This window comes from Pocillopora damicornis, chromosome 8 (assembly GCF_964200805.1).
Source record: "Pocillopora damicornis chromosome 8, jaPocDami1.2, whole genome shotgun sequence".
Lineage (NCBI taxonomy): Eukaryota > Metazoa > Cnidaria > Anthozoa > Scleractinia > Pocilloporidae > Pocillopora > Pocillopora damicornis.
This window is the reverse complement of record NC_142677.1, coordinates 3,703,332-3,728,688: the sequence shown is the minus strand read 5'-3', so window position 1 is coordinate 3,728,688 and position 25,357 is coordinate 3,703,332. Positions and strand designations below refer to the sequence as shown.

The 25,357-nt window shown below is 37.0% G+C and overlaps 3 protein-coding genes and 1 long non-coding RNA gene across 4 annotated transcripts in view; all 4 read left to right on the top strand.

Annotated features, from left to right (window-relative positions):
- The window catches only part of LOC149040998 (YEATS domain-containing protein 4-like), a 65,973-nt gene extending 53,571 nt beyond the window's left edge, over positions 1-12,402 (top strand). The window contains exon 7 of the mRNA XM_089214217.1: positions 11,905-12,402. Within this exon, the coding sequence (XP_089070343.1) occupies positions 11,905-12,101 (197 nt within the window). The 3' untranslated portion in view covers positions 12,102-12,402. The remainder of the gene's footprint in view (positions 1-11,904) is intronic.
- On the top strand, positions 3-545 carry LOC149040999 (uncharacterized). Its single transcript, XR_016189047.1, has 2 exons — positions 3-132; positions 212-545. It is a non-coding gene; the product is annotated as an uncharacterized LOC149040999 (long non-coding RNA).
- On the top strand, positions 668-5,896 carry LOC113679136 (uncharacterized). The gene is made up of 11 exons (XM_089214212.1): positions 668-800; positions 1,142-1,201; positions 1,641-1,797; positions 2,078-2,214; positions 3,008-3,070; positions 3,430-3,711; positions 3,827-4,012; positions 4,140-4,255; positions 4,463-4,571; positions 4,855-4,967; positions 5,129-5,896. The coding sequence occupies exons 1-11, from the start codon at positions 735-737 to the stop codon at positions 5,280-5,282; spliced, it is 1,443 nt and encodes a 480-aa protein (XP_089070338.1). The 5' UTR covers positions 668-734; the 3' UTR covers positions 5,283-5,896.
- A 2,529-nt stretch (positions 12,403-14,931) lies between the features above and the next one.
- On the top strand, positions 14,932-21,974 carry LOC149040997 (putative serine/threonine-protein kinase drkB). The gene is made up of 9 exons (XM_089214597.1): positions 14,932-14,941; positions 15,926-15,990; positions 16,696-16,755; positions 16,906-16,968; positions 17,724-17,865; positions 18,160-18,248; positions 19,371-19,424; positions 19,723-20,361; positions 20,916-21,974. The coding sequence occupies exons 1-9, from the start codon at positions 14,932-14,934 to the stop codon at positions 21,135-21,137; spliced, it is 1,344 nt and encodes a 447-aa protein (XP_089070723.1). The 3' UTR covers positions 21,138-21,974.
- The last annotated feature ends 3,383 nt before the right edge of the window (positions 21,975-25,357 follow it).

Here is a 25,357-nt window from a genome sequence, read left to right as displayed (position 1 = left end):
TACCGCTGGCCAACCGCTGGCCATATACCGACGGCTCGGCAGGACTGGTGACGAGTGGAGAGTCGGCCATATTGTTTAAAAACACTTGAACTCGTTTGGCATGGACGGATTAATCTGATTGTACTTATTATCGTAAGTTCGTTATTCTTTATTGCGTTTAGCTTTATTGTTATTGTCATTCAGCGTATTTATACTGTGTTTCACCCTGTAGAACTGTTTCATCGTTGTAATTAAAGCATAATCAACCGAGGAGTTCGCTTCATGAAACAGTTGATCTCTTCGTCATGGTAGTCGTCGAATGCTCTGTGCCCGACTGCAGATTCACAACAGACGATGTCTCCGAAGCACTGGCAATTGCCCTTCTCTCTAATCACAACCTGGCCCACTGCAACCTGGCGCCTACCGTCGCAGACGCTGCCCCAGCACCTACAGCACCCAGATCAAGTAAAAGGATGACAGTTGTATTAATTTCAGATTTCTTAATAATTGGTGTTCAAGGTGTCAGTTTATGCTGTATCTGATTAAAGGAATACTTTTGCATGTATTGAGTCCAACTGTATTGCCAATGTTGAAAATTTGTTGTTGTATTCTGCTAACATTCATCCATAAGTGTATTTCAAAAGGTTCTATTATTAGTACTTAGAGTTTTGCTGTAATTCTTTGGTTACTTTTTTTCTGAATTTGATTCCAAAGTTTTCATTGTAGACCAAGCAGCTGTGCCTGTTGACTCAGAAATGTCTTTCAAAGGTGTCATGGTGGCAGGGCGAGAGAACAGAGTGGCTGTAGGAACAGAACAGCAAGTATGTAAATATCTTGTTTAGTATATAACTGCTCCAAGTATAGTACAAATAATGCACAAAACAAGTACAAACATCACAAGATGTTTGGACAGGTGGTGTTTTGCATTGTAAAAAACTTGTTTAATTTGACTTGGACGTGGCAAAATGTATGTGGTAATACACAACAGAATAACTGCTGCAGCTCTGGTGGGTGCTGCATGTTATTGAAAGCGCTGCCTATTTTATTTATATATTGATCATTATTTAAGCACTAATTAACTTATCTGTTATTAATTGAGCAGATGTATTGATTATTGATGATTTTCTTAAATCTTTATTTATGTATTTATTATGCTTGTTAGATTTTGAGAGAAAATGAAGCCCTGAAAGTCTGGCTCAAGGAGCAGCAGAAGATTATAGAAGTATGTATCTCAAATAATGTTACAAGATAAATTGATAATGAAAACCTTTCATAGAGTAGATGATTGTCAGTTTCTGAGCTAACTTCACAAAGTGTCCAAAAGTCAACTGAGACACAACTTACTCTGGCCAGGAGAGAAGTAATGTGAATTTTATTGTCTAAGATTTTGAATTGGAAACTTCAGGCAATCATTTTGGATGAGGTAGTCCTCACCTTAATGAACGCTAAATTCCTACTGGTTGAACCTAAGAATAAATAAAACAATATTTTTACTATCAATAAGGTTACATATTTCCCTGCACTAGTGAACTCTAGCTGAGAGTAATTTTTTTTACAGTTAAGTGTTTTACTCTGTGTCAGGGGAGGTGGATTGCTGACAAACAGTACTTCCCAAATCCCTCTAGGCTTTGGATTGAAACTGTATAACTGTTACATTTCAGGAGAAGGAGAGGGAATTACTCAAGAAAGATGAAGAATTATCAGAGCTAAACCTAAGACTCACAGGGAAAATCATGAGGAGCCATAGAATAATTGAAGAATTAAAGAAAGTTAACGCAGAGATGGCAAGAAGGACAGGTGACAGGGACATGGATGTTGGTAAGTAACTACACATGGACATATTAAAAAATGCTCAGACTATTTGATGGTGAAATGAAATACACATACTTTAAGATGGTACATTGGAAGTGTTTATAATTACAAGAGAAAAAGTACCACTGTTATATATGCTCGTTTTTTTTGTCTTGGGAAACCTTGAGGCCCAGGAAAACAAAACCAACAATAGTTTCTAGAGAAGGATGTTTTTTGACTTGTCACTAGCATGGGACAAAGAAAAAAATTCTGTTTCTATTACTTAACAATATAGTTGTCATTGTAGACATGTTACCAGTTTCCCCAGAGAGTACTCCTGAAGGTCCTGGAACCACAGGGAACCAGGAAGATGTTATGCCAACAGAGAATACAGGTGTAAGAACTCCATTAGAGACAAACTCCTGCAAAGATTCAGCTGTGCAGGTACATAACTGTTATGTTTAAATGGTCAATAAAAACTTCATTGATGTATACACCATGAAATATTTGGAGCTCATGGAGGAAAATGATATAACCAAAGACCTGAGAACAAATTGTTAGAAGAATCAGGGGTATTTTTGTAGTGCTTCTGTTAGTCTTTGTTAAATAGTTATCAACCATAATTTAAAGGTGGTCTGTGATCTTTGAACATCAGTGATGATTGTAAATGTAAGTAGCCTTTATCTTAAGGGTTTCTATAGTAGACTGTCAAGGGCCAATTTTTTTCCACTCTATTTTTTCTTGTCAAACTAAGCATTATTGTTTTAATTAGGGTTTTCAAAAAAAGAAAAACATTGAAATGCACACAAGTTATTTACAGAAATGTATGAACTGAATTCTTTGACCTACCAAAGTGTGAATAGCAAATTACATGTCAACATAAATGACTCCTGAAGGGTTTCTTGTGGGAAGACATCCTGTTCCTTGAATTCCCATTGCGTAAAAACCTCTGATTTTGGTTGAACATGGAGATCATTACTATCCGTCTACATTTAAAACAAAAATATGAATGGAGAGAGACAAAAGGAGAGGAGTCTATTGGTGGAAGTAAAAAAGAAAGCTGGCTGTCAGCACAAGAGGTCACTGAAATAGATAAAGGCTCGAGGTTTAGGCAATCCTCTCTGCCAGTACTTGATCATCAACCATGGTTTTTTTGCCACGGCATGCTAAAGCCACTTGTAAGTTGAAAAAAAAAACTTTATTTTGCCACAATAACTTATGATTTACTTTTCTGCAGAAAGGAATGGGAAGGAGAAAGAAGTTCCCAGAAGAACATGTCCATTTACCACGGATACCAATCGTATGTTAACTAATTATTTTTGTAGTTGGTTTTTGCAATGATGCTTCATTCGATTTACCCATCAAAACCATAAGATTTTGAACTTGAAATTTCAGACAATCATTTTGGATGAGGAAGTCCTTACCTTTATGAACGCTACAAATAGTAACGCGCTGGCTTAACCAAAGAATAAATAAAACAATCTTTTAACTTGCAATAGGGTGGCGGGTTAATATTTCCCCCCCACTAGTGGACTCCAGCTGGGAGTATTTTTTTACAGATAAAAATGTTTTACTCTGTGTCAGCAGAGGTGGATTGTGAACATAAAACCCACATCCCTCCAGGCTTTCGATTGCAATTGTACAACTGTTACATTTCAGAAGAGGGAAAAGAAAGAAGATGAATTGTCGAGCCAGAACTGGAAAGTAGAGTTCCTTGGCACCGAAGTTGCTGTACAGAAACCACGCAAATGTGACCATGTCACGCGTCTCCTTAATGCCTGGAGAGTTAACCTAGGGATAGACGACGTCATGCTTGAGATCGGACCTTCAAGACTAACTGTTGGTGACCTATGGACACTTCTTCCTCCGCATGTGGCCGCGCAATGCTACTTGGTGACGAGCTCTATAAGGAACTTTGTCGGGGGTTGGCTCGTAGACAAGGTAGCGTGTTCATAAAGCAATCTGCGTTATAAAATATTATTATGTATAACCTACAATCAAGAACGATCGCCTTGTAGGACTTTTTCTCATGTTTATATATCTTCCATTACACCAGGTTGTGGAAGCTGTGCTATGGAAATTCACCCTACAGTATGACGGCCTGTTTTGCGCAGACAGCACTTTGGCTGAAATTGTTGAAACAGGTGCTAGTGCGAGTTTGCTGTGGTCAGGAAAAAGCTTCTCAAATATTACCAGGATATTTGTTCCGATCATGGCACGTAGAAATCACTGGACTCTGTTGGTAGGTTTTCTTTTTAACTTAATAGAATTGGTTTGCCGATAACCAATTTATAGCAAATGCAATCGATGAAACTGAGTATATGATTAATTTGAGGTGAAACCAAGAGCCCTGACTTCTTGTTTTAAAGGTCTTGGACAAATCAAAAGCGGCCAGGTACTACTTTGACCCTTTGGCGGGAGATTTTCAACGAAAAATTATTCCTTCACAAGATTCTCCTCTCGCATCACTCATAAATAAGATAAGGTAAGACCAAGTACTGTTGACATGTCTTTATTGAATTGCCTTGTTCTGCCTACAGAAGAGCGAATATGATAGGCATGCAGTGTCTACTTTCAGTACTTAGAACAGGTGTATAATTATAAAGTCGTAAGTGAAAAAATTCCGCTCCTTCAATTTAAAACAGCAGTCAGTTTAAAGTAACCCTTTATTTGCCTGTCATCATATTTGTAGTGGGGTCACTGACACCAAAACGGACTGGCTTTCTCTATCATGGCCTTGCATCGAGCCAGTGCACTTTAAACAGAAAGATGATTACAACTGCGGAGTTCTCATTTGTCTCGTAAGTAGCCAACTCGCTATGCACCCACTCGCGACATTTGTTTTAAGTTTATTACAGAAGTCACTATCCTCATTAAATTATGAGGTATCAAGGTAAGAAATCTTTACCCTCACAAGATAACGAGCAATACCGTTCGATAGGCTAGCCGCTGGAAGAAGTGCATATGATTAAATATACCTCAACAACCGATAGTTTCTGCCTTAAAATGAATTTATGGGAATATTGCATATTTTTCACGAATTTTTCCTAATGATTGATTGCCATTTTTGATCGTTTCTTTCAGTTTGCAAGGTGTTTGTGTGAAGGCTCTTCTGTAGATGCAAATTTCGACGTAGCAACCGAACGTGCACGAATAACGTCTATGATATTTGGCTGTTGTTACGATGACATCCTCGAGTAAGTAACCTCAGTCGCAGCTTGTTTCCAAACTGTATATCCCTTAATCTTGCTAAGCATCAGGTTTGATATTGATATAGAGTTAGAGTCAAACCTGGGCCAATAAAAAAGAAGACATAATTAAATAAATGATCATGAAATATATGTTCCGTCCACTGTAGGAGAAATATCAACGTCTGCAAAGTGTGTCGAGACAGCGATGGAGAAGATGCAGAGATGCGGAAGAGATGCGGCAGTTGTAAACAGCTTTTCCATGCAAGTTGTATCAAAGTGGACTCAAAGACTCTCTCAGGCTACTTTGTCTGCCCCTGTTAATTTCACAACATTGTTGCGGATAAGTTACGTAAATCGACAGTGGAGAAGATTCTCCCCAGTGTTGGGCCTCAGGCAAGGGCTAATGAGATCATTGGCATAAATGAAATCCGGAATTTCATTCGTTTTACTCTTTGTTGTTCTGTGATTGATCAAGAAGACCCGTGCCATTTTCTCCACCAATCAGTCGAATGCAAACCCGAAACCAATCACGACTTGGTCACACGCGTTTTCCCGCGCTTCAAGCCGTTTGGCTATTCTTACTTTGAGTTCTCATTGGCTCCTTGTATTTTTTTACCTAAGTAAAAAACACGACACTCAATTGAAAGGCGCTCTACTTGTACGAGGAAAAAATTAATTAATAAATAATTAATAATGGTGTTACAAACAATTATTTGTTGAACACTCACTACAAACAGATTAAAAAAATCGAAAACATATATTGCAATTTTAGAAATATTTTTAAGAGATGTTGACATTAAAACTACTTTTTTTTGTTACAAATAAGTACCTAGAATGTCAAGAGAAACAAAAATCTCTAAAAAATTACATAGATTAGATTAAAAAAAAATGGCTACGTTATGTCAAAGACATTAAATGTTTTTTTATCCGTCTGATGTTGGTTTTGATACGCTTTCTTGATCTTGATTGGTCAGTCTGTGCAGTGAAACTCTGCTTGCTTCTGCGTCGATCAGTTCAAAGCTTCAATTTTCCCCCATGGACAGCCCCGCGGACATTTAAACCTTTGAAGATTGGTTTGTTCAAAGCTGCATTTAAATGTCTTGCTCAAGCACAGTTTTTTATCGCACGATCCTTCGTGTGATCAACGAACGTAGTAGAATTTAGGAAAGTCACGTACTATTTTGTAGTGCCGCAGCTTGGTTTTTTCGTTTGTAAGCATCATTCGACGATTTGAAAATTTCTTCTAAGCCATTTGCTCACGAAAGCGGATTCTTTACCTTGATACTCCACCAGTATTAAAATTAACACCAGAATATTCGGCTGGTTCAAATTTGCCACCTCACCCAAACGAGGCTCAAATTCCCCACCCCTGGTGGTACAGATGCCTGTGGGGTTGCCAGGGGGAAGGACTGTGGAAGCTTCAAATTGATCGACACTTAAATCTGTCTTGTTAACGAGACAAAGGAGTTACAAAAGAAAGTTTTCAACGTCATGTTGAAGCCCTATTTGACACCAGATTCATTTTACGCGTCTTCATCAAGTTTCAGAAGCCATCCGGGTTTCTATTTTTAACAGCCATAAGTGGTTCCGGCCTTTTCTTCTGGTAACACATTTTTCACTGAGGCGCCACGCTACAGACTCTAGTTAAAATACGGGGCTGTCTCGTGTGAAGTCGCGAATCGCTGTCAAAGCTTTAAAGCGCATGCGTTTGTTGAAGGTTTCAAGTGAATAGCAAGCGAGAACATTCTTTGAAAGGGGTGACAAATTTCATATGCTTTTCAATTGCTTTTGGCCTGTATTTTACACGGCAATTTAGATATCAATATGAGAGTTTCACGTAAAATAGACTGCCTAGCCAGATTTAACTATTACGAACGCCTAAGGCCAAGAGATTGTCGTCCAGTCAGCTGAATAGTGTCTTCCGTTTTAAATTTGGGCATTTGTACTTTGGAGACAACATGAGTTAAAGCTACGAAAATGTTTGCCATATATGATCCTTTAATTTTTAGCGATTGACGCTTTCGTATATCTCAAGTTCTATCATGTCGTAATTTATCGACTTCGCTCACCGATTACTTACAAAAACACCTTTTGCAAAAGCAAGCTTTCCCGTCCGCAAGTATTCCTTGCGGTGTAGATGGAGGAATAAAGCGAGGTTTTTATCTCGACAAATAACTGGCGTTCCAGATTTTGAACATGAACACCAAGAGATTCTCTCTCGTGAACATTTATCAAGGAAAACTTTGCAGAGCACATGATTTGGTAGAATTTGGAAGAATGGGACTTTATCGAGAAAAATTAAATTTCATAGACCCAACGTTTCGACAATCCCGTCTAGTGCTTCCATCATGGGTGATCGAATCGCTGCAACAGGAGGTCCTTTTCTATGAATACTAATTAGCTGCCCTTTTTCCTGTCGAGGTGTAAATAGGCGTCAGGTAGTAAGCCGCCATCATCACGATTTAAAATTACCCTGTTATACTCTCCCAACCACGCAACACCACAGTTTCTTAAGAAACTTACCCCCTTTATTCAATCAGAATTGGATTCGGCTCCGTTCTTAGGAAAATTCCGGGAGATTCTTAACATGTTTGGCAGAGTGTGGTAGCGTAATCTCAACCGCCAATCTGAGGAAAGGAAAATACCTTTAAGGGGCCAATAAAAATTCAGAGTAAAAACAACCAAACAGCGTGAAGCGCGGGAAAACGCGGGCGACCAAGTCTTGAATCGTATTCTTTTTGCATCAGATCGGTTTAGAGATTGGTGCGAGTTTTCTGGACCAATCACGGTGCGAAGAAATGCAAAACCAATGCGATGCCGGATTACTCTGGATGCTCAATCAAAAATTGCTCCGATAGAACAGTTCTATTCTTAGAATAACTCAATTTTCACCTCTTAACATATGTACCTAGAACTGCTCTTGCACCTGTCGGTATATCGAATTTATGAGAATGGCGTATTTGAGCCTTAAAGCTACATTACTTACTGAAGACATATTTTTATTCCATTGCCTTACAACCGCCAGATGGCTTTGTCAACGAAAATTTCCCAAAATTATTCTTATCCAAATTCTCGAAGAACTCACTGTACTATTCAACGAGCTTACGTCAAGAAAAAGGGGAAAAAATGGTGATTCATGAGCGAGTCAGTTTGTTTATTTTACAAGTTTTAAGACGTGCGTGGCCGCTCGGTGATATTACAGCAGTCAATTCTTGCATGCGGTGACGTTTAACAGATAACGAGCATCTTGACTTAACATTTTATCAGAAGTTATATAGCACAAGTTTTAGGAGGCGATTCAAAGAGTTGGATGTAGCCAGAATAGTTTAAGTTTTTTTCCTGTAATATAATGTTGTCGCCAGTACTAGAGCTTATTCAGAGACGAATAACGTACGAAACATTAAAAAAAACATAACATCTATGAACGAACGTTAAGCAAACTGCGACATTTCAATCTCCGAACGCGGAAAGTTTTTTTTTTTATCAAAATTTGGAAGGTGTCATAACAAGAGACGATAAAGATTCTGAGCTGACACGTAAATTACATTTGGAATTTCCGTGGAAAAGGTTCCTAATTCGATCCAGCCGTTAATAACCGTTTGTAATCTCTTGACAAAATAAAACATGTTATTTTTGGCGCAACAAGAATCATATCAACATACGAACTGCACTTTGGCAACTTTCACATCCTTTCATGACTTTCAGTTCCCAAATACACCCTGTTAGAGATATTACATAGAATAGTGACTTTATAGTCTGTTAAATCTACTGAGCGGGTATATACTCGATTTGGTCAAATAAGGGAATACCCCCCCCCCCCCTCCACCCCCACCCCACTATCCCACGCGCTCCCCGTCAGGATTTGGGACCTTTTTCTTTCGACAATAAAAAAGGGGGTTGGCAGGAATTCTCAAAAGGGACTCACGAATTTTGGCACGCCTTACGAATGTTTGCACGAAAGCCAAAGAGGGAATTCCGACTTCTGACTTCAGAATCTTTAAATTTTATCACGGTTTGCATTTCTCGTTACACACGGATACACTTTATTACACATACTCAACCAAGATGCTAAACGTGGTGTACGCCCGCGATAATCAGCACTGACAGAAACAATATGGCGTCATCCGGTGATAATACAAGCGACTAAATACAGGAATGGCTCCGACTTGTAATTGGATGATAAAAATAGTAAAAGTTAATAAGTTATATCTTAACTCTTTGCCCGTGAGTATTGTTAACCGCGTGTCTCAAAGCGGAACAATGAAATATCAATGCGAGTGACAACACCGATCTGTAAAAAAAGAAATGATTACTTACTTAGCGAAGGGAAGGCAGCCTTTCTTATTCAGCGAGGTCGTTCAGCGATATTCCAGCGATGAAAAAGTCATCGGCTAACAAGCTCCGCTGACAAAACTCATTTGGTCAGTTCAGGCGGACGACCAGAGACTGGAGCCATTCCTGTATTTCACCGCTGACAGGAATAGCTCCGACTCGACCGTTTATTAATTTTTTTTCAATAACTTTTTAGTAATTTTTGAAAAAAAAAATTTAAAAATTTAAAACTAAAATGGTGAGCAGTGCTGTACGAACAGTAGTTGTAAAACTTCTTTATTCTCTGACGCGTTTCGTCTAACTCTCGTAACTTCTTCGGGGAGTTTTACGAGGTAACACTAAACGCGTATAGTTATAAACCATTGTTAGCAGCTATGACCAGTGACCATAAGGGCTTACCTGGACCTACGAGCAGGAATAGGCAAAGTTGTGAAAATTTGAAAATTTCTTTTGAAAATTTATTAGGCAAGATGAGAAATATTTTTTGGGAGCCGCGGTTTTAGCTGAAAATTTTCAAATTTGAAAAATTGAAGAGGCTTTTTTTACAGATGATGCCTGGAAAGCAGTTGGCAAATTAGGTTAGGATGGCTCGTACAGAAAATGTAGTTTATGGTCCACTCATTCTTTCTTAAATTTAAGTGGTATAAATACCTTGTCTAAAACAGTAGTGTGATACGATAACTAATGAGATATACTCGTTCCAATACTATGTCATGTGATGAACAGCCTTCATTAATTTTGGAACATGTTTTATAAAATCATTTTACTCTTTCTTGTTATAGCCAAAAACTGTTCGAAGATTGGTTGTGCTATCACTGCAAACAGTCAAGGTACTTCGATATGATTCAGTGCGAGGGCTACTGCCACTGGTTTAACTGGTAAGACACTTTTTTTGTTTTGTTTTGTTTTTTCCTTTTTTAGGTCTAGTGGAGTTGTTAGAAATTACCAAGCAAAATTAATCCGCGACTTTCTTCCTTTGGGTGTTGTGCAAAAATAGATCAAGAACCCGATGAATGGGTTTGTCCTTCATGTGAACAATTACCTAGAAAATCCGTTTCCACGAAAAAATTCCCTCGATTGCGGGCAAGCCATACTTCTCCAGTAGAGCATACTGTAAATTAAAAACATCGGTGGCAGCGTCACGCAACCTTGCGTGATCTTTCAAACATGGTATGCAGTTGCTGCATTATTTTAAAACTTAGAAACTACATGGCCCTGTAGAAATAAAAGAGGGCTTCATTTGCAAGCACTGTAGACTTCAACATAAGAAGAACCTAATAAATAGCTCTTTCACTTTTTATCTGTATATAAATTATTTAGCCAGAACCAAAAAATTAATATACGCATGAGTTGGAGCCATTCCTGTCAGCGGTGAAATACAGGAATGGCTCCAGTCTCTGGTCGTCCGCCTAGACAGACTAAATCAGTTTTGTCAGCGGAAATTGGCAGCGGATGACTTTTCATCGCCGGAATATCTTGAGTGACCAAGACAGAATTTCTCCTAACAATATCAATACAATATCAACCAGATAAGTGATGAGAATAAAGAAAAATATCAATTTGGGGATAATTAGTTGATCCAATGCTAAATTCTCTGAAATAACATCATATAAATTGTATGGTTGACATTGAGGAGAATTACAAATTTGATCTGGGAGTTAAAGGGTTGATACATGAAGGAAGACAAAACAAATAGACCATTAGGACTCAGTAAAGGGTGACAACACCACTCATTAGGGGTGAAAATTATTACTGACAGTATCTCAGAGGAAAAGACTTCAGGACTTTGACAACAGACCACTCAATACGGGTGACTGCTTGATATGTTGCAGCATAATACAGGCTTGAATGTACTAGTTTGACTTATATGCATTCCATCGGAATTAACCCTTTACACCCCAACATCGCTATGCATATTCTCTGTCCTGTTCTCTATACATTTCCTTACGTACTAACAAGGAGAATTTGTTCAACAATCTAGAGCTTCTTTAGTTTGTGATCATTTCCTTTATTCTTGTGACGGTAATGTGTGATTCAGGGGTGATATTGTAAGGAGAAAGTAGATGTAGTCACTTGCAGGGGTTAAAGGGTTTAAGACCAGAACACATTTATGGATTGGCTTAACTTTTAATAAATGTTCTGTTCAGCATAGGTAAATATGGTAAGGTAGATTAACTTGCTGTTTTGCTTTTTTGAGCGGCATAAAATTGAAATTACAGGGCACTTTATCCTTTCACTCCCACAAGTGACCAAGTTAGAATTTTTCCTTACAATATCAAATACAATATCTGGACAGCAAGCACTGGCAACAAAGAAAAATATCAATCATGGGATTACCATCTTGTTCTATACTAAATTCAAGAACAAAAATTGTTAACAATGTGTTGCAGACAGTCATGAGAATCAGTAAAGAGATCTTGTGAGTGAAAGGGTTGATTAAAATTCAACTAAGACATTCAGTCATCAATCATATTACAGCGTGATAACTCAGAATTTTCATTCCGATAAAAATTCTGGATACTCATTCTCAATATTGTTTTGCGGGAATTTCTGTTGATACTTCAGGCATGGTATTCATTAATCTGGGATTTTGTCTTTTTCTGCATTATAGGGGCTGAAATTGAACAGAGAACTACAGCTTCTATAGGTGCTGCTCGTCAAAAGATTGGCAAAGAAATCAGTGAGTTGAATGAAAAATTGAAAGTGTGCAAAGATGCTATCCAACAAATGAAGGCTGAAATAGCAAAACTTGAACAACAAGAAATTGAGGGACCAGAACAGAGTATAGCACCAACTGTTGTACAATGAGAGAATCAAGACTAGTGCTCTCTTCAGCAAGCTCTTAAGCATTGGTTTTTGCAAATAATCAGGGTGTTTGTGAAAGTTTAGTGTCACAGATTCATAGGTACTTCTTGTTTTGGTTATAATAGCCTACTTGAGAGGGGCTTTGCCCATTATATGGTACGTGGTAAAGATCTGGTGAAGTCAGAAGTGGATATGTAAATAGTGAAAACTGTAATGAACAACTTTTGAGTTCTGAGGTGCAATGTACACCCCAATGCATGTTTTGCTATTATGATGTAAATAATATATTGACTGGAAATGAGATTATTTCTCTGTGTGTTGTGTTTTGTTTACTTTTTAATCGCTAATCTGCAAGCAGACCAGATAGAGCACACAGATCTAAGGAAAATATAAGGTAAAGTTTACAAGTTGTAAACGTCAACTTTCTTCTTCCATCCTTTCTTCTTTTATTCAGTGGCTTACCTATCACGCAGTGCTTTATTTTTACCCTGGGGAGAGATTCTAAGAAGGGGATTACATGGTTTTCATGGGGAGTAAAGGGGGATCAGTAGTCACTTAAATTGACTGTCACTTAACTGTCAATAACAGGGGATTATTAGAATATCAAAGAACCTTGGATGGGGAAATCAGGTTAATTTTACTGTAAAATATTGAAAAATTCTCCAGGTCTAGCCAAGGTGCCCTCCCCCAGTGGTGAAACGGAAGCGAGGGAACATCTACGCAAACCTGACACTAATCGTGTTCCGTGACGTCACTCTAATTTATGCAAAATAATGTCACTTGATAATATTTCTGTGCGAAGTTACACGTGTTAGCGTGAAGGTCATCGAGATAAACAACTTTGAAGTGAATTCGTTTTCCATTTTTCGGGTAAATTTGCAATTCAGTGTCCGAGTTCAGATGTATACTTTGCTCTAAGATAAAGGAAAAGATTATGAGCAATTTCTGATATAGAGTAAGAAGAGGATGATGTTCGATTAGCATGACAATTACGAAACTGGATTTCAACGTCCACGCGGTTTCTGCTTGCATTTGTAAACAGTGCCACGGTCGTAGAATAGAATTGAATCATTTGCCGCAGAATCTCAAAGATTTCACAGATTTCTTTCAGAGATGATTACGCTGAAAGCGTGAAGAAAGAGCGACTCTTCTCTCGGTCGAAAGATCGCTGCAAGAAACAACTAGCTTTAATTTTGCTTCGCAGCACCGTTCACAAAGAGACCGAAGGTTGAAGGCGAACTATCCTCATGATCCAAGTACAATAAGATAGTGCACCAGGTCTCTTGTTAGAGCTTTAACGGGCGGCACATTAACAAATGGATTTGCGTCTGTTCAGTAATAGATCACAGATGACGTCAAAATGTGGTAAGAACAAAAAAATGGCACACGAGGCGCAGCCGAGTGTGTCACTGATAGAGAAAACTGTCAAAAACAATACTTTGCCATTGGGAAAACAAATTTGTTCAACAATAGTATGGGGCTGTGCGGAAATTTTACCAACATATCTATTTCTTTCTGCTGTTCTTCTTAAAATGCCTCTATCCTAAAAGTCGCGCAAACTTGCTTTAAATCCTCGTCGTAAATCACTGTTGTCTGAAAAGTTGACCGTGGAATCAGTTTGTTCACCATCTTGTTCGTTAGTATGAATATAAATTACTAACTCATACCAATCACAATTGACGAAAGAATCGGCTAAAGGGGTTAACCAATAAAGAGTCATTATATATTTTCTTGACTTAGAGTGACGTCATGGAACACGATTGGAACACGATTGTCGGTCTGAAGTTTGCGAAATCGCTCTGACTAAGGGCTAATTTACGTTTTCAACCCAGTTGTTAACACAAAATTACCTGCTATACTCTCCCACCGACGCAGCACCACAGTTTCTTTAGAAACTTACCCAATTGGATAGCTGGTCATCTAGGAAGTAGTTCTCACTGAGAGCACTGACTTCCACGCAACTGTCCTCAATCGCTGTTTGTAAACTAAATTAATATTTCGAAGGGCTAAACTGCAGAATATCCAGACTTTCTTTTGGGTAAGTTGTTGCAATTCTACCAGATCAGATCCTTCTCTCCAACCGTGCACTACTGTAAGCTCAAAAAAATTCATCTGTCACGATGTCTCATTCATTAAGGTAACGAAACCTTTTTTCTATGGAACTGTGCAGAAAGAGTCTGTTCCGATGTTAGTGAGCGGAATACGTTCACCATGTTCGGCAAAAATAATTTCTTATTTTAGAAAAGTACATTGCACAGTTGAAGGAATCTTAAAATAATCTTAAGCTTTACCCCTTACAATTTTTAATTTTAGTAATGAAGCTAAACTCGATATGGCATCGATTCAGGAACTGCAATCAAGAGTTCCTCGACAGAAATATACTGTACATTCGATCGAACATGTGATCAACTGCAGTCATTCACTTGTACTTGTAAGCTTTTACCAAAAACAATTTGGCTGTAACTTTATTATGAATTTATTATTTCAAAAACTCTTAAAAAGAGTTCAGAATATCAACATCTTTGACAGAAAGGAGTTACAATGTAGTCCAAAACCTCTCATAATTTTTCCTCATTCAAAATTACTTGTGAAGTATTCAATGAGTATTCTTGAAGTTTAATAATATGTGTAGCTATGATTATCATAATTAAAGCATTTGACTTTTAAAGTTGCTCAGACCTGTTTGTTTTTCTTTGTGCATTTCTTTTTTCTCTGTTTAGACCTAAGCCTGAGTCATTTCATATCTGGAAACCTGGAGCTAAATTTTAAGCATGACTTTTCTTTTTTAGTGTTTTCATTACCTCTAAAAAGAGGACAAGAAATTAAAATTACAATGGACGAAGGTAAGTAACTACAGATAAATTGATATCTCAACAAAGTCAGTTTGACTTGATCAATGCTCAGTTTTAGTAAATGAAGGGGAAGACAGGAAAAAATAGATGCTTACCTGGTGTGTTGTTTGTTCAATAATTTGACCAAAGAGTGATAATTTTTTTCAAGTCTCCCTTTAAAAAAAAAAAAAAAAAAGGTTCATTGCCAATTTGCAATGTTTGGCCAAATTTTAGTTGCCGAGTATATTCTTCACTCACCATGGCAACCCAAATGGCTGCGGCTTAGAGTGCTACTGTTAATTTAGGTCCAATTTATTTTGAAGAAAAATAAATTCTTGTAGGTGGTGTCACACTTATGCATAGAGTGGTCATATACATGTCTACTCAGTATTTGAGGATAAATACTAGCATACTAAAATGATATATCAAATTCATCTTGACTTCATTATCAAGTAAAAGGATGACAGTTGTCATTAGGGGATTAGGTTGTCATTAGGCGATTTTAAAATCCCCTGACGAGTGAGCAGTCACAAAACAGGTTTGTAGGGATGAAAATACAGTCTCTGTTTTTTTCCCCTATCACAACACATATCACGCTCTACTCCTAGGTATCAAGCACTGCAAAACGGGAAAATCAATATACGGACTACCTATATATATATATATGTATATACACATCTGTTTTCAAAAATGTTGCAATTTGAAGACATTCATGAAATATGAAATTTGTTGTCTCATCCAAAACAGACACTTTTCGATGAGGAAAGAAAAGACATATAGATATTCCATATATTTTTCTCAATCAGCAATGTTTTTGAAATTGAGTGTATATGTTATATGTGAAACCAATCTAAAGGAAATGTAAGGTGGTCATGTAGTTACCAGAAAGAAGAACATAGTTTGCATAGTGCATAGTTATATATGTTAAAACAATTGTTTTCATTTTAAGCCTGGTAACTTATGCATCTAAGATTAACTCCTGTGGTACTCCAACAGGGAGCACGGGGGTGGCAGGGCATACAGTAGTCACAAATCCAAGCACAATTATTTCAAAATGGCAGGTATGTAAATATCATGTTTGAATATTAAACAATCCTCACCAAGCTAGATTTTATTGTCTTCCATTTGCACTTCCCTTTTTGTCTCATATTGTAATGCAATGATCTTTGTTAGCTCATTTTCTTCTGCTTGTAATTGGAAACAAACCTCTCAGTCTCCTGCCTCAAAATCAAGAACAAATTTTTTGACTTAACATCCAAACCAAAAAGTCACCAATTTGATTAAAATGTGTTATTGACTAGTGCCCTATTTAAAAAAAAGTTGAAGAACTGCTGTTGTTGTATTATTTTGTCTGAAAATATTTGAGGGTTTTAGTTCAGCGGAAAGTTCTTTGAAATTTTCTTTTATTTGTAACCAACGGTATCCAGTCAACTCGCCGACGGTCCAGCTCACTGACGCCAACTTGTCGACGTATAAAATTGAGTAGAGACGTTGGCGAGTTGGTCCTCAATCCAATACAACTTATTAGAAGTTAAACATACAGAAAAGTAAATGATATTTAGTAAAAAAACACTGGTGAACGTTGGTGAACATCAAACAGAAGCTTAAACATTGGTGAACATTAGTGAACATCACAATTGACTATAACAGCTTGAGATGCAAACGAGTTATTGTGCGACAACAACACTGTTATTAATTGAACAGATGTATTGATTATTGATGATTTTTTAGATCTTTATTTAACATGTGTTCATTTTGATCGCTAGACTATGAAAGAACAAATTGAAGGACTAAAAGCAGCGCTCAGAAAGTGGAAGAATATAGAAGTATGTATCTCAAATAATATTACAAGCTAATTTGTTTTTAGTAACTGAGTTGATAATGTAAATCGCCACTGTAAAGAGTTTCTAAGATGATGTTTATTTTGCTGTGATAATTCATTTGAGGTTTTATTGAAAATATGTGCTTTTTTGCAGAATATAAAAAATGAGATAAGGTGGTCACAATGGCATATAAAAAATCTGCAAAATGAATTAAAGGTATGTTATTTTTTGTCACTGGTTTTTGCAATAATTGTTTCCCTCGATTTACATATCAAAAAATCTTGCAAGATTAATTATGGTAATAGGAGCAAGTGGAGTTCAATTCAGTCTGTAATCCGGCCTCCAAGTGATTAACAATATCAGATGGCTGCAAAGCAGGAGTTGGATTTGTCAATCACAAGTATGATTACACTTAGAGAATTTGAGAACACAAAAACTGTTACTAATTAATCATAACCATTATAATTTCCAAAAAAAAGAAACAGTATAATTAGGACAAACATCTCTGCTAGAGAAATTGTCTGAAGTAAAAATTCCTCCATTTTGGAAGTTTCCCTGTTTTTTTTTTTGCAGGATAAGTGATTGTTGCTATGGTTATTTTGATCAATTCTGTGATTGGTAGCTTCAACTGTCCAATTACAGGTGTCCAATTAAGTTATCTGAGACACAACTTACTCTGGCTAGGAGAGAATTAGGATTTTGAATCAGAAAGTTCAGGCAATCATTTTGGATGAGGCAGTCCTCACCTTTATGAATGCCACAAATAACAACATTCCTAATGGCTAAACTAAACAGTTTAACTTAATAAAACAATCTTTTTTCCAGACTAATGGACTTTAGCTGGGATTAATTTTTTTTCAACAGTTAAAAGTCTTCTACTCTGTGTCAGCATGGTGGATTGCAAACATACAGCACATCCCAAATCCCTTTAGGCTTTGGATTGAAACTGTATATTAACTGTTTAATTTCAGGAGAAGAAATCACAAAAAGAGAGAGACTATAATGAAATATCAATCCTGTACACGCAACTTGAATTCAGAGTCATGATCATGGAGAAAGAGTTGGAAAGACTTATGCCAGCAAGAAGAACAGTTGACAGGGTCATGGATACAGGTAAGTAACTACAGTTAGATGGTGAAATGAAATACACATACTTTAAGATAGTACATGGGCAGTGTTTACTAGAGAAAAAGTTCCTCTATCATATATGCACATGAGAAACCTTGAGGCCCAGGAAAACAAAACCAACTGTTTGCCACAGGAGCAGACATCATAGGTGTACAATATATATTACCACCAATTAAAAGATCAACGAATACCTGTGACTGTAGGAAGATTCCACACTTAAATAGTGCAAAAGTGCAAAAATCATTAGTTTCTACTACTTAACAATAGTTGTCATTGTAGACATGGCAACAGATTCCCTGGAGAGAACTCCTGAAGGTGAACCAAGGAACCAACAAAACACCTATCGTGGCAACTATTTATCATTACAAGTATGTAACTTTTATGTAGTCAATAAATATCAGTGGTGAATTTCACAAGATTGAAAGTAACATGCTTAAGCCACTTTTAAGTTGAAAAAAAAAAAGTCAAAATCAAAACCGCTGTTTAGCAGAATTGAACAAAAGGTCTGTCTCAGATAACTGTTAGATAGTTACCCGCAAAATACATTTTTGATCAGAGTTTCCTGAGACTCTGCAGGACACTTCTATGTTTTTATTGGTGGTTGGAATTTGGTGTTTTTCAGAGTGTTGATATAACTTGACATGGTCACCCAAAGGCATGAATTGCTGGGAAAACTTTGGGAGCAAAAATAAACTACTTGGTGTTTAGGTGAATGAGCCTTCTTTGAAGGAATTAATGGGGTGTGTGAACTTTATGGATTGCCTTGAAATTTGATCCAAAGACTCCAAAGATACCAACCTAAAAAGCTGTGTAGGGGTATTCTGTTTCTCAAAATGGATCTCTTGCAATAGCCTCCACGATATTGTGTGTTGGTAAAATTTTGATCAGCAAACAGATAAATAATGCAAAACAACCAATAGAATTAATATAAAAAATCTCCATTGTTTTTTTTTTTTTTTTTTATTTAAGACCATGCAACCCCTCAGATCATTAAGACTGCAGAGAAGTTTTAATTTTTTTATATTACTCTTGGTTAGTATTTTGACTCGCACTCCAAGCTTGTCAAAAATACAGCACAAGTTGTAAAAATAGTCAGTGATAACATAAACCAAAATGTCTGATGAGATATCATTTTTAGTGTATAAGTGTTTCTGGTAAACTTCAAATTGAGGTTGACAGTAACTATTGAAGTATCAATATTTGTTAATCTGTTGTGCTCATTAAGAAGAATTTTCTTTGAAGAAAATTTCACTTAAAAATCAACTAACTTTGACACAACTGAAGGAGGAAATTAAGGAGAATGTAAATGTGAAAAAAAATCCTCCCAGGCTGCAAAGAAAAATTGTTTTCAGAGTTGATGATTATCATCACCTATTTTATTTATGTAGTGATCATTCAGCTACTAATTAATTTATCTGTTATTAACTGATGTATTAATTAGTTATGATTTTCTTAGATTTTAATTTATATGTATTTATTATGGTTGCCAGGTTTTTATAGAAGAAAGTGAAGCAAAGCAGAGGGAGCTGAGGAAGGTTGAAGAAGTATGTATCTCAATTAATAAAATTATATTTATATTTAAATAAATAATAATTACATATTTAAATATGTGCATATGCACTTGAACTAATCAATAACACATGATTGGAACCTTAAGTTTTCGTTTTAAGTGCATTGCGAATGAGTGGTCATGCTGCTTCATTGGGCACCAAAAACAGCCACTCTTAGGATTCAAAGTATTAAACCCAGAATTAATTACAAATCAATGTAAATGAAGCAGCAATGGAACTTGCTAGTAGAATTTTATCTTGCCATATTAACTTATGATTTGCTTTTCTGCAGATGTTGAAGAGAGTGAGAAGGAGGTTGAAAGGAAAAACTGCCAATCTGCTAGGAACAGTTGAAGAGAACGAGGTTCATGGCCAAAAGCAAGAAAATTGTTGCGGGCAGGTTCGGCTAGACGAGGTTGTTGGAAGAGGGGCCTTTGGAGAAGTTTGGATAGGAGAGTTATGTGGCACCAAGGTTGCTGTAAAGAGACCTCGCAAAAATTCATCTGAATGTCAGAATCTCTTTGATCAAGAAGTTAGGATTATGCTTCAGCTTCAACACCCGAATGTGGTGAATTTTATTGTTGCGATAGTTGATGATGATGGATTACTGTGTATAGTCGAAGAATATGCCGACGGTGGCTCCTTCGGAGAACTTTTGAAAAAGGGGCCATTGACACGCCTTGAAGTATTCTCCTTTAGTCTTGATGCAGGTAGTGGCCTCTTATATCTGCATACACGTTCGGTTCCTATTCTTCATCGGGATCTTCATCCCTTTAACCTACTCCTCTTCCTAATAGACAAACCCCCAGGTAAAGTGCTTAAGCTTTGCGACTTTGGTACCGCAAATTTTTTGCGCAGTACCATGACACCTGACCAAGGAGCACCGTGCCTCAATGCCCCTGAGACAAGAACGCAGCATTACACAACAAAAGTAAGATAAATGTTTCTGCTTCAATCATGCTTCTATTGTAAGGCTGTCTTTGCATTTTGTTGGTGCGATCGCTAAGACTGCTTAGAAAGAACGTCGGAGCTCCCTGGGATTTGTTGGAGATCCCAGAGACAGCGAATGTTAGGAAAGAAAGTTTCTCGTCAACCGAGTGTCAAGTCAGATTTGCTCATTCTTTTGTTCGTTATCCTCGCGATCACAGCAATCCAGTAGTAACCAGGCTAAGAAATGTTACTTTCAATTGGTACTTTGTGGCTAACGTAGTCGACAGAAAATTTCAGATGAATTTTCAATTGAGTATCAAAGAAAGTCAGATACCTTCCCCTTATTTAGGTGAAGCCGTGAAATTGCTTACATACTCCATACTGCCCTTACAAAAATAAGCTCACTTGCATCTATCTTCGACAATTAATGGCTACTTTTCGTTTGCGAACAGCCCCATGAAACAAACAAAAACGCACCTAAAGGTTACCTATTAATGTATTTACCCATAACCACCAGTAAACGTATGCATTTTTTGGGTGCTTCTTTCATTCTAGGCTGACGTGTATAGCTTTGGGCTGCTACTGTTAATAATGAGCATCAGAGACTGGCCTGAATCGGAAAACCTAACATGTCAGGTGCAAGAAGTATCCGATACTTCCCTGCAAGAACTGATAAAAGAGTGCACAGCACAAAACCCAGAGTTACGACCAGATATGGGTAAAGTGGTTGCCAAGCTGGTGATAATGAAATCTGGTGCAGTTAGTACACATTTTTGAGAAACCGAGAGGAAAAGTATAAAGTCACTGAAAACAAGCTTCAGTAGACACTTATGTTGCAGACCGAACAGTTTATAATGGTAATAGGACCGAGTGGAGTCCAATTCGGTCTGTAATAGAACGAGTGATTAACAAAATCGGACGACCGCGAAGCGGGAGTCTGATTTGTTTATCACGAGTATGTTTACTGACAGAATTGGACGACAAGAAATCCGGTTACCAATGAATCATGACCTTTTCAATTTTCGAAAAAACAAATACACCTAGAACAAATATCTCCAGTGGAGACAATATCTTTAGTTAAATGTTCCTCCATTTTGGAAATTGCCTTGTTTTTCTTCGGATAAGTGGTTGTTGCTATGGTTATGGTGATCAATTCTGTGATTGGTGGATTTAGCTGAGTGGACCTCGTATGATTGGCTGCTTCAACTGTCCGCTTACAACTGTATAGAATGATTAGTGAAAAATGAAGCAGCCGATGAACCAATCATATTTGAGGAAATTTTAATGGTTATGATTAGTCGTGTAATAATGCAAATCGTTTCTCTGACGTTGTCGGGTAGTTGAAAGAAACAAATCAAAAACAAAAAAATTAAACCAAACCTAAATACATAAAAACGGTAAGATTAGCACTTAGATCATAATTGTTGTAATAAGCAAGGTGTTAGGTGTTAAGTTGCTTTTTTAAGATAGGATTTAAAAAATTTAGACTTGACTTTTGTTTTTTAACATACTTGATTTTCTGAGAAAATCACAAATTGTAGGTTTTAACTTAATAAGTAGTGTTTTTTAATGTAGTTTTGTTAAAATTTTGAAAATAAATTTTGTTTCTTTCTATTTTGTATTTATAATTTTTTCAGCTGATTTTCTTTCTGTAGCAATGCGAATAGGGGCCGTCAATTGCTTGGATCTCTGATACTAAAATGTTGCTATTTTTTCAGCCAAAGATGGTGGGACCAATGAGTTTCTTGATGTATTTTACTTTTTAAAAAAGTCATTATTTTTAAATAGAAGTTAAGTATCGATTTCAATTGGTAAGCACAATCAAACGGCTTCAAAAGCAGTCGTTGATCTTCGGTCAAGTATTAGTGAAAGTTTTAAATTGAGTGTCGAAGGAAATCCGGGATTTCATTGAGTTTACTCTTCGTTGTTCTATGATTGGTCAAGAAGACTCGTGCCATTTTCTCCACCAATCGGTCGGATGCAAACCCGAAACCAATCACGACTTGGTCACACGTGTTTTCCCGCACTTCAAACCGTTTGGCTACTCTTACTTTGAGTTCTCATCGGCTCCTTGTATTTTTTACCTATGTTCTGATTAGCTACTGTAATAACGAGGGGTTTGGTTTCACGACACTCAGTTGAAAGGTGCTTTCCTTGTATGAGGAAAAAATGAATCAATAATTAATCAATAATCGTGTTTCAAACCGTCAATCATTGAATTAAATGTATCACTTAATAAAAACAGGTAAAAAAATAAAAAAATATATATTACAATTCAAAAAATTTTTGTGGGAGGTGTGGACTTTAAAGTCACTTTCTTTTATAACAAATAGGTTAGAATGTAAAGAGACACTGAAGTCTCTTTAAAAAAATTACATAGGGTAGATTTTAAAAAGCAATGGTTACATTTTGTCTAAGACATTAAATATCTTTTATCCGTCTGATGTTGGTTTTGATACGCTTTCTTGATCTTGATCGGTGCGTCTGTGCAGTGAAACTCCGAAGTTTGCTTCTGCGTCGATAGTTCAAAGCTTTAATTTTCCCTCCTGGGCAGCACCGCGAGCATTTGAACCTTTGAAGATTGGTTTGTTCAAAGTTGCATTTAAATGTCCTGCTCGAACACAATTTTTTATTGAATAATTCTTTGTGTGACTAACGAACGTTGTATAATTTAGCAAACTCACGTATTATTTTGTAGTGCCGCTGTTTGGTTTTTCCGTTTATAAGCATCATTCTAAGATGTGAACATTTCTTCTAAGCCATTTGCTCACGAAAGCGGACTCTTTACCTTGAAACTCCGCCATAATTAAAATTAACACCAGAATATTCGGCTGGTTCAAATTTGGGAGAGGAATATTGAAGCTTCAAATTGATCGACGCTCAAATCTGTCTTGTTAACGAGTTACAAAAGAAAGTTTCAAAATGATGTTGAAGCCTTATGTGACTCTAGATCCATTTCACGCGTCTTCATCAAGTTTGAGAAGCCATCAGGGTTTCTATCCTTATCAGCCTTAGGTGGTTCCGACGTTTATTCTGGTCTCACATTTTTTACTGAGGCGCTACGCCACAGACTCTAGTTTGAAACACGGGGTTGTCTCGTGTGAAGTCACGAATCGCTTTCAGTGATTGTCGCTTTCGTATATCTCAAATTCTATCAGATCGCAATTTACCGACTGCGATCACCGATAACTTGCAAAAACACCTTTTGCAGAAGCAAGCTTTCCCGCCCGCAAGTACTCCTTGCGGTATAGATGGAACAATGAAGCGAGGTTTTTATCTCGTCAAATAACTGGCGTGCCAGATTTTAAACATAAACACCAAGAGATTTTAATCTCTCTTGAACACTTATCAAGAAAAATTTTGTAGAGGACTTGATTTGGTGGAATTTGGAAGAGGGGGACATTTCAGGAGAAAATTAAAAGGGTTTAGTAAAGCTCCACGCCAGCAAGTTTTTTTTTTCTCGTTCATCTCGACAAAATTAATTACAGATTTTTCTTTCGTAATGTACGTCGCCAATCAGAATTGGAGGGTGATTTGGTATCACCAATTGAGTTGATGACGTAAATTGGCCACAGCTAAGAGTTTCAAAACTGGCGTTTCGAGCTTAACCCTTCGTCAGAGCGAATGACGAATGACAAATGTTTCGCTCTGACGTAGGGCTCAGGCTAATGCTCGAAACGTCAACTCAAAACGTATCCTCCAAGGTAGAAGAGTAGAAGACTATAGAATGATGTTTATTAGGCACTTTCACTTACCCTAACCATATATTCAAGCAATAGTCTACATATGTAAAACTGGTTGCATGATGTCTTTAACCCTTTACACCCTAACATCAGTATACATATTCTCCATACTGTCCTCTATACATTTCCCAATGTGCTGGCAAGGAGAATTTGTTTAATAATCAAGAGGTTCTTCAGTTGACCATCAATTCCTTTATTCTCATGACCTCAATGTTTGATTCAGGGATGATGTTGAAAAGACAAATTAGATGCCAGTCACTCTTAGGGATTAAAGTGTTGATAACTGCACACATTTTATTTGCTCCTTGCATTTGTTGGCAACAATAGTTAAGGCTGCCAGGAAAGCCAACAAGCAAATGAACAGAAGACAATGAAATGAGAGAAACTGTAAACTTTATCATATGATAGAAAAAACTTCACAGAATACTTAAAAAGGGAAACTTGAATTGTGCTGGCTAATTTCCTCTAATGTCCTTCATGTCTTTGATCAAATAAAATTTAATCAGTCGTAGGGTTTGCCTGCAATGTGTCAAATTACCAGTTAGTGTGGACTTGGTTCTTCTCAGATGTCAGCTGGTAAAAGATAGAAGCTAAAAATAGATTTCCATAAGAAAAAGTACCCATCATCAAAAGAATCACTCTGAAGTGGTGGCCTGACTGATTTGTGATATTTAAAATGACAGAGGCACGAAAAACACATCCAGCTTTTTCCTACTCACCAGTAAGTTAATTAGATTTTGGATTCTACATTCAAACTGGGTGAGATTAAATTTATTTATATCATGCTTCATTATGGTTTGTTTACATGGAAAGGTAATCGTTGTTATAGCTTCACAGATGTTATCGTTGCTGTCGTAATTAACATTCACAACAAATTCCATCTAACATCGAATGTTTCAAGAACTTTCTTCCTTTCTCAATACCATCTATTATTTCTGGAGCCCTATTAAAGGAAGCGGGTTGTTAAAAGAATTTTACAAAATAATTCAAATAGTACGCGCGCTCTAATTGGCCATAAAATCATTTTACATGAGCGTATGTAAACACGGTTTTCGTTCCTCTTTCATTAGTTATTTTATAAAAGAAATGTAAAATGGTTTCCGTGTTTACAAAGCCTGATGTAAACACGCGAGAGGTTGGAAGAACACTCGATAAGCTGGAGACCACTCCGCTTCGCGTCGTGGTTTCCTACGCTTATCTCGTGTTCTCCCAACCTCCCGCGTGTTTACATCAGGCTATGTAAACACGGAAACC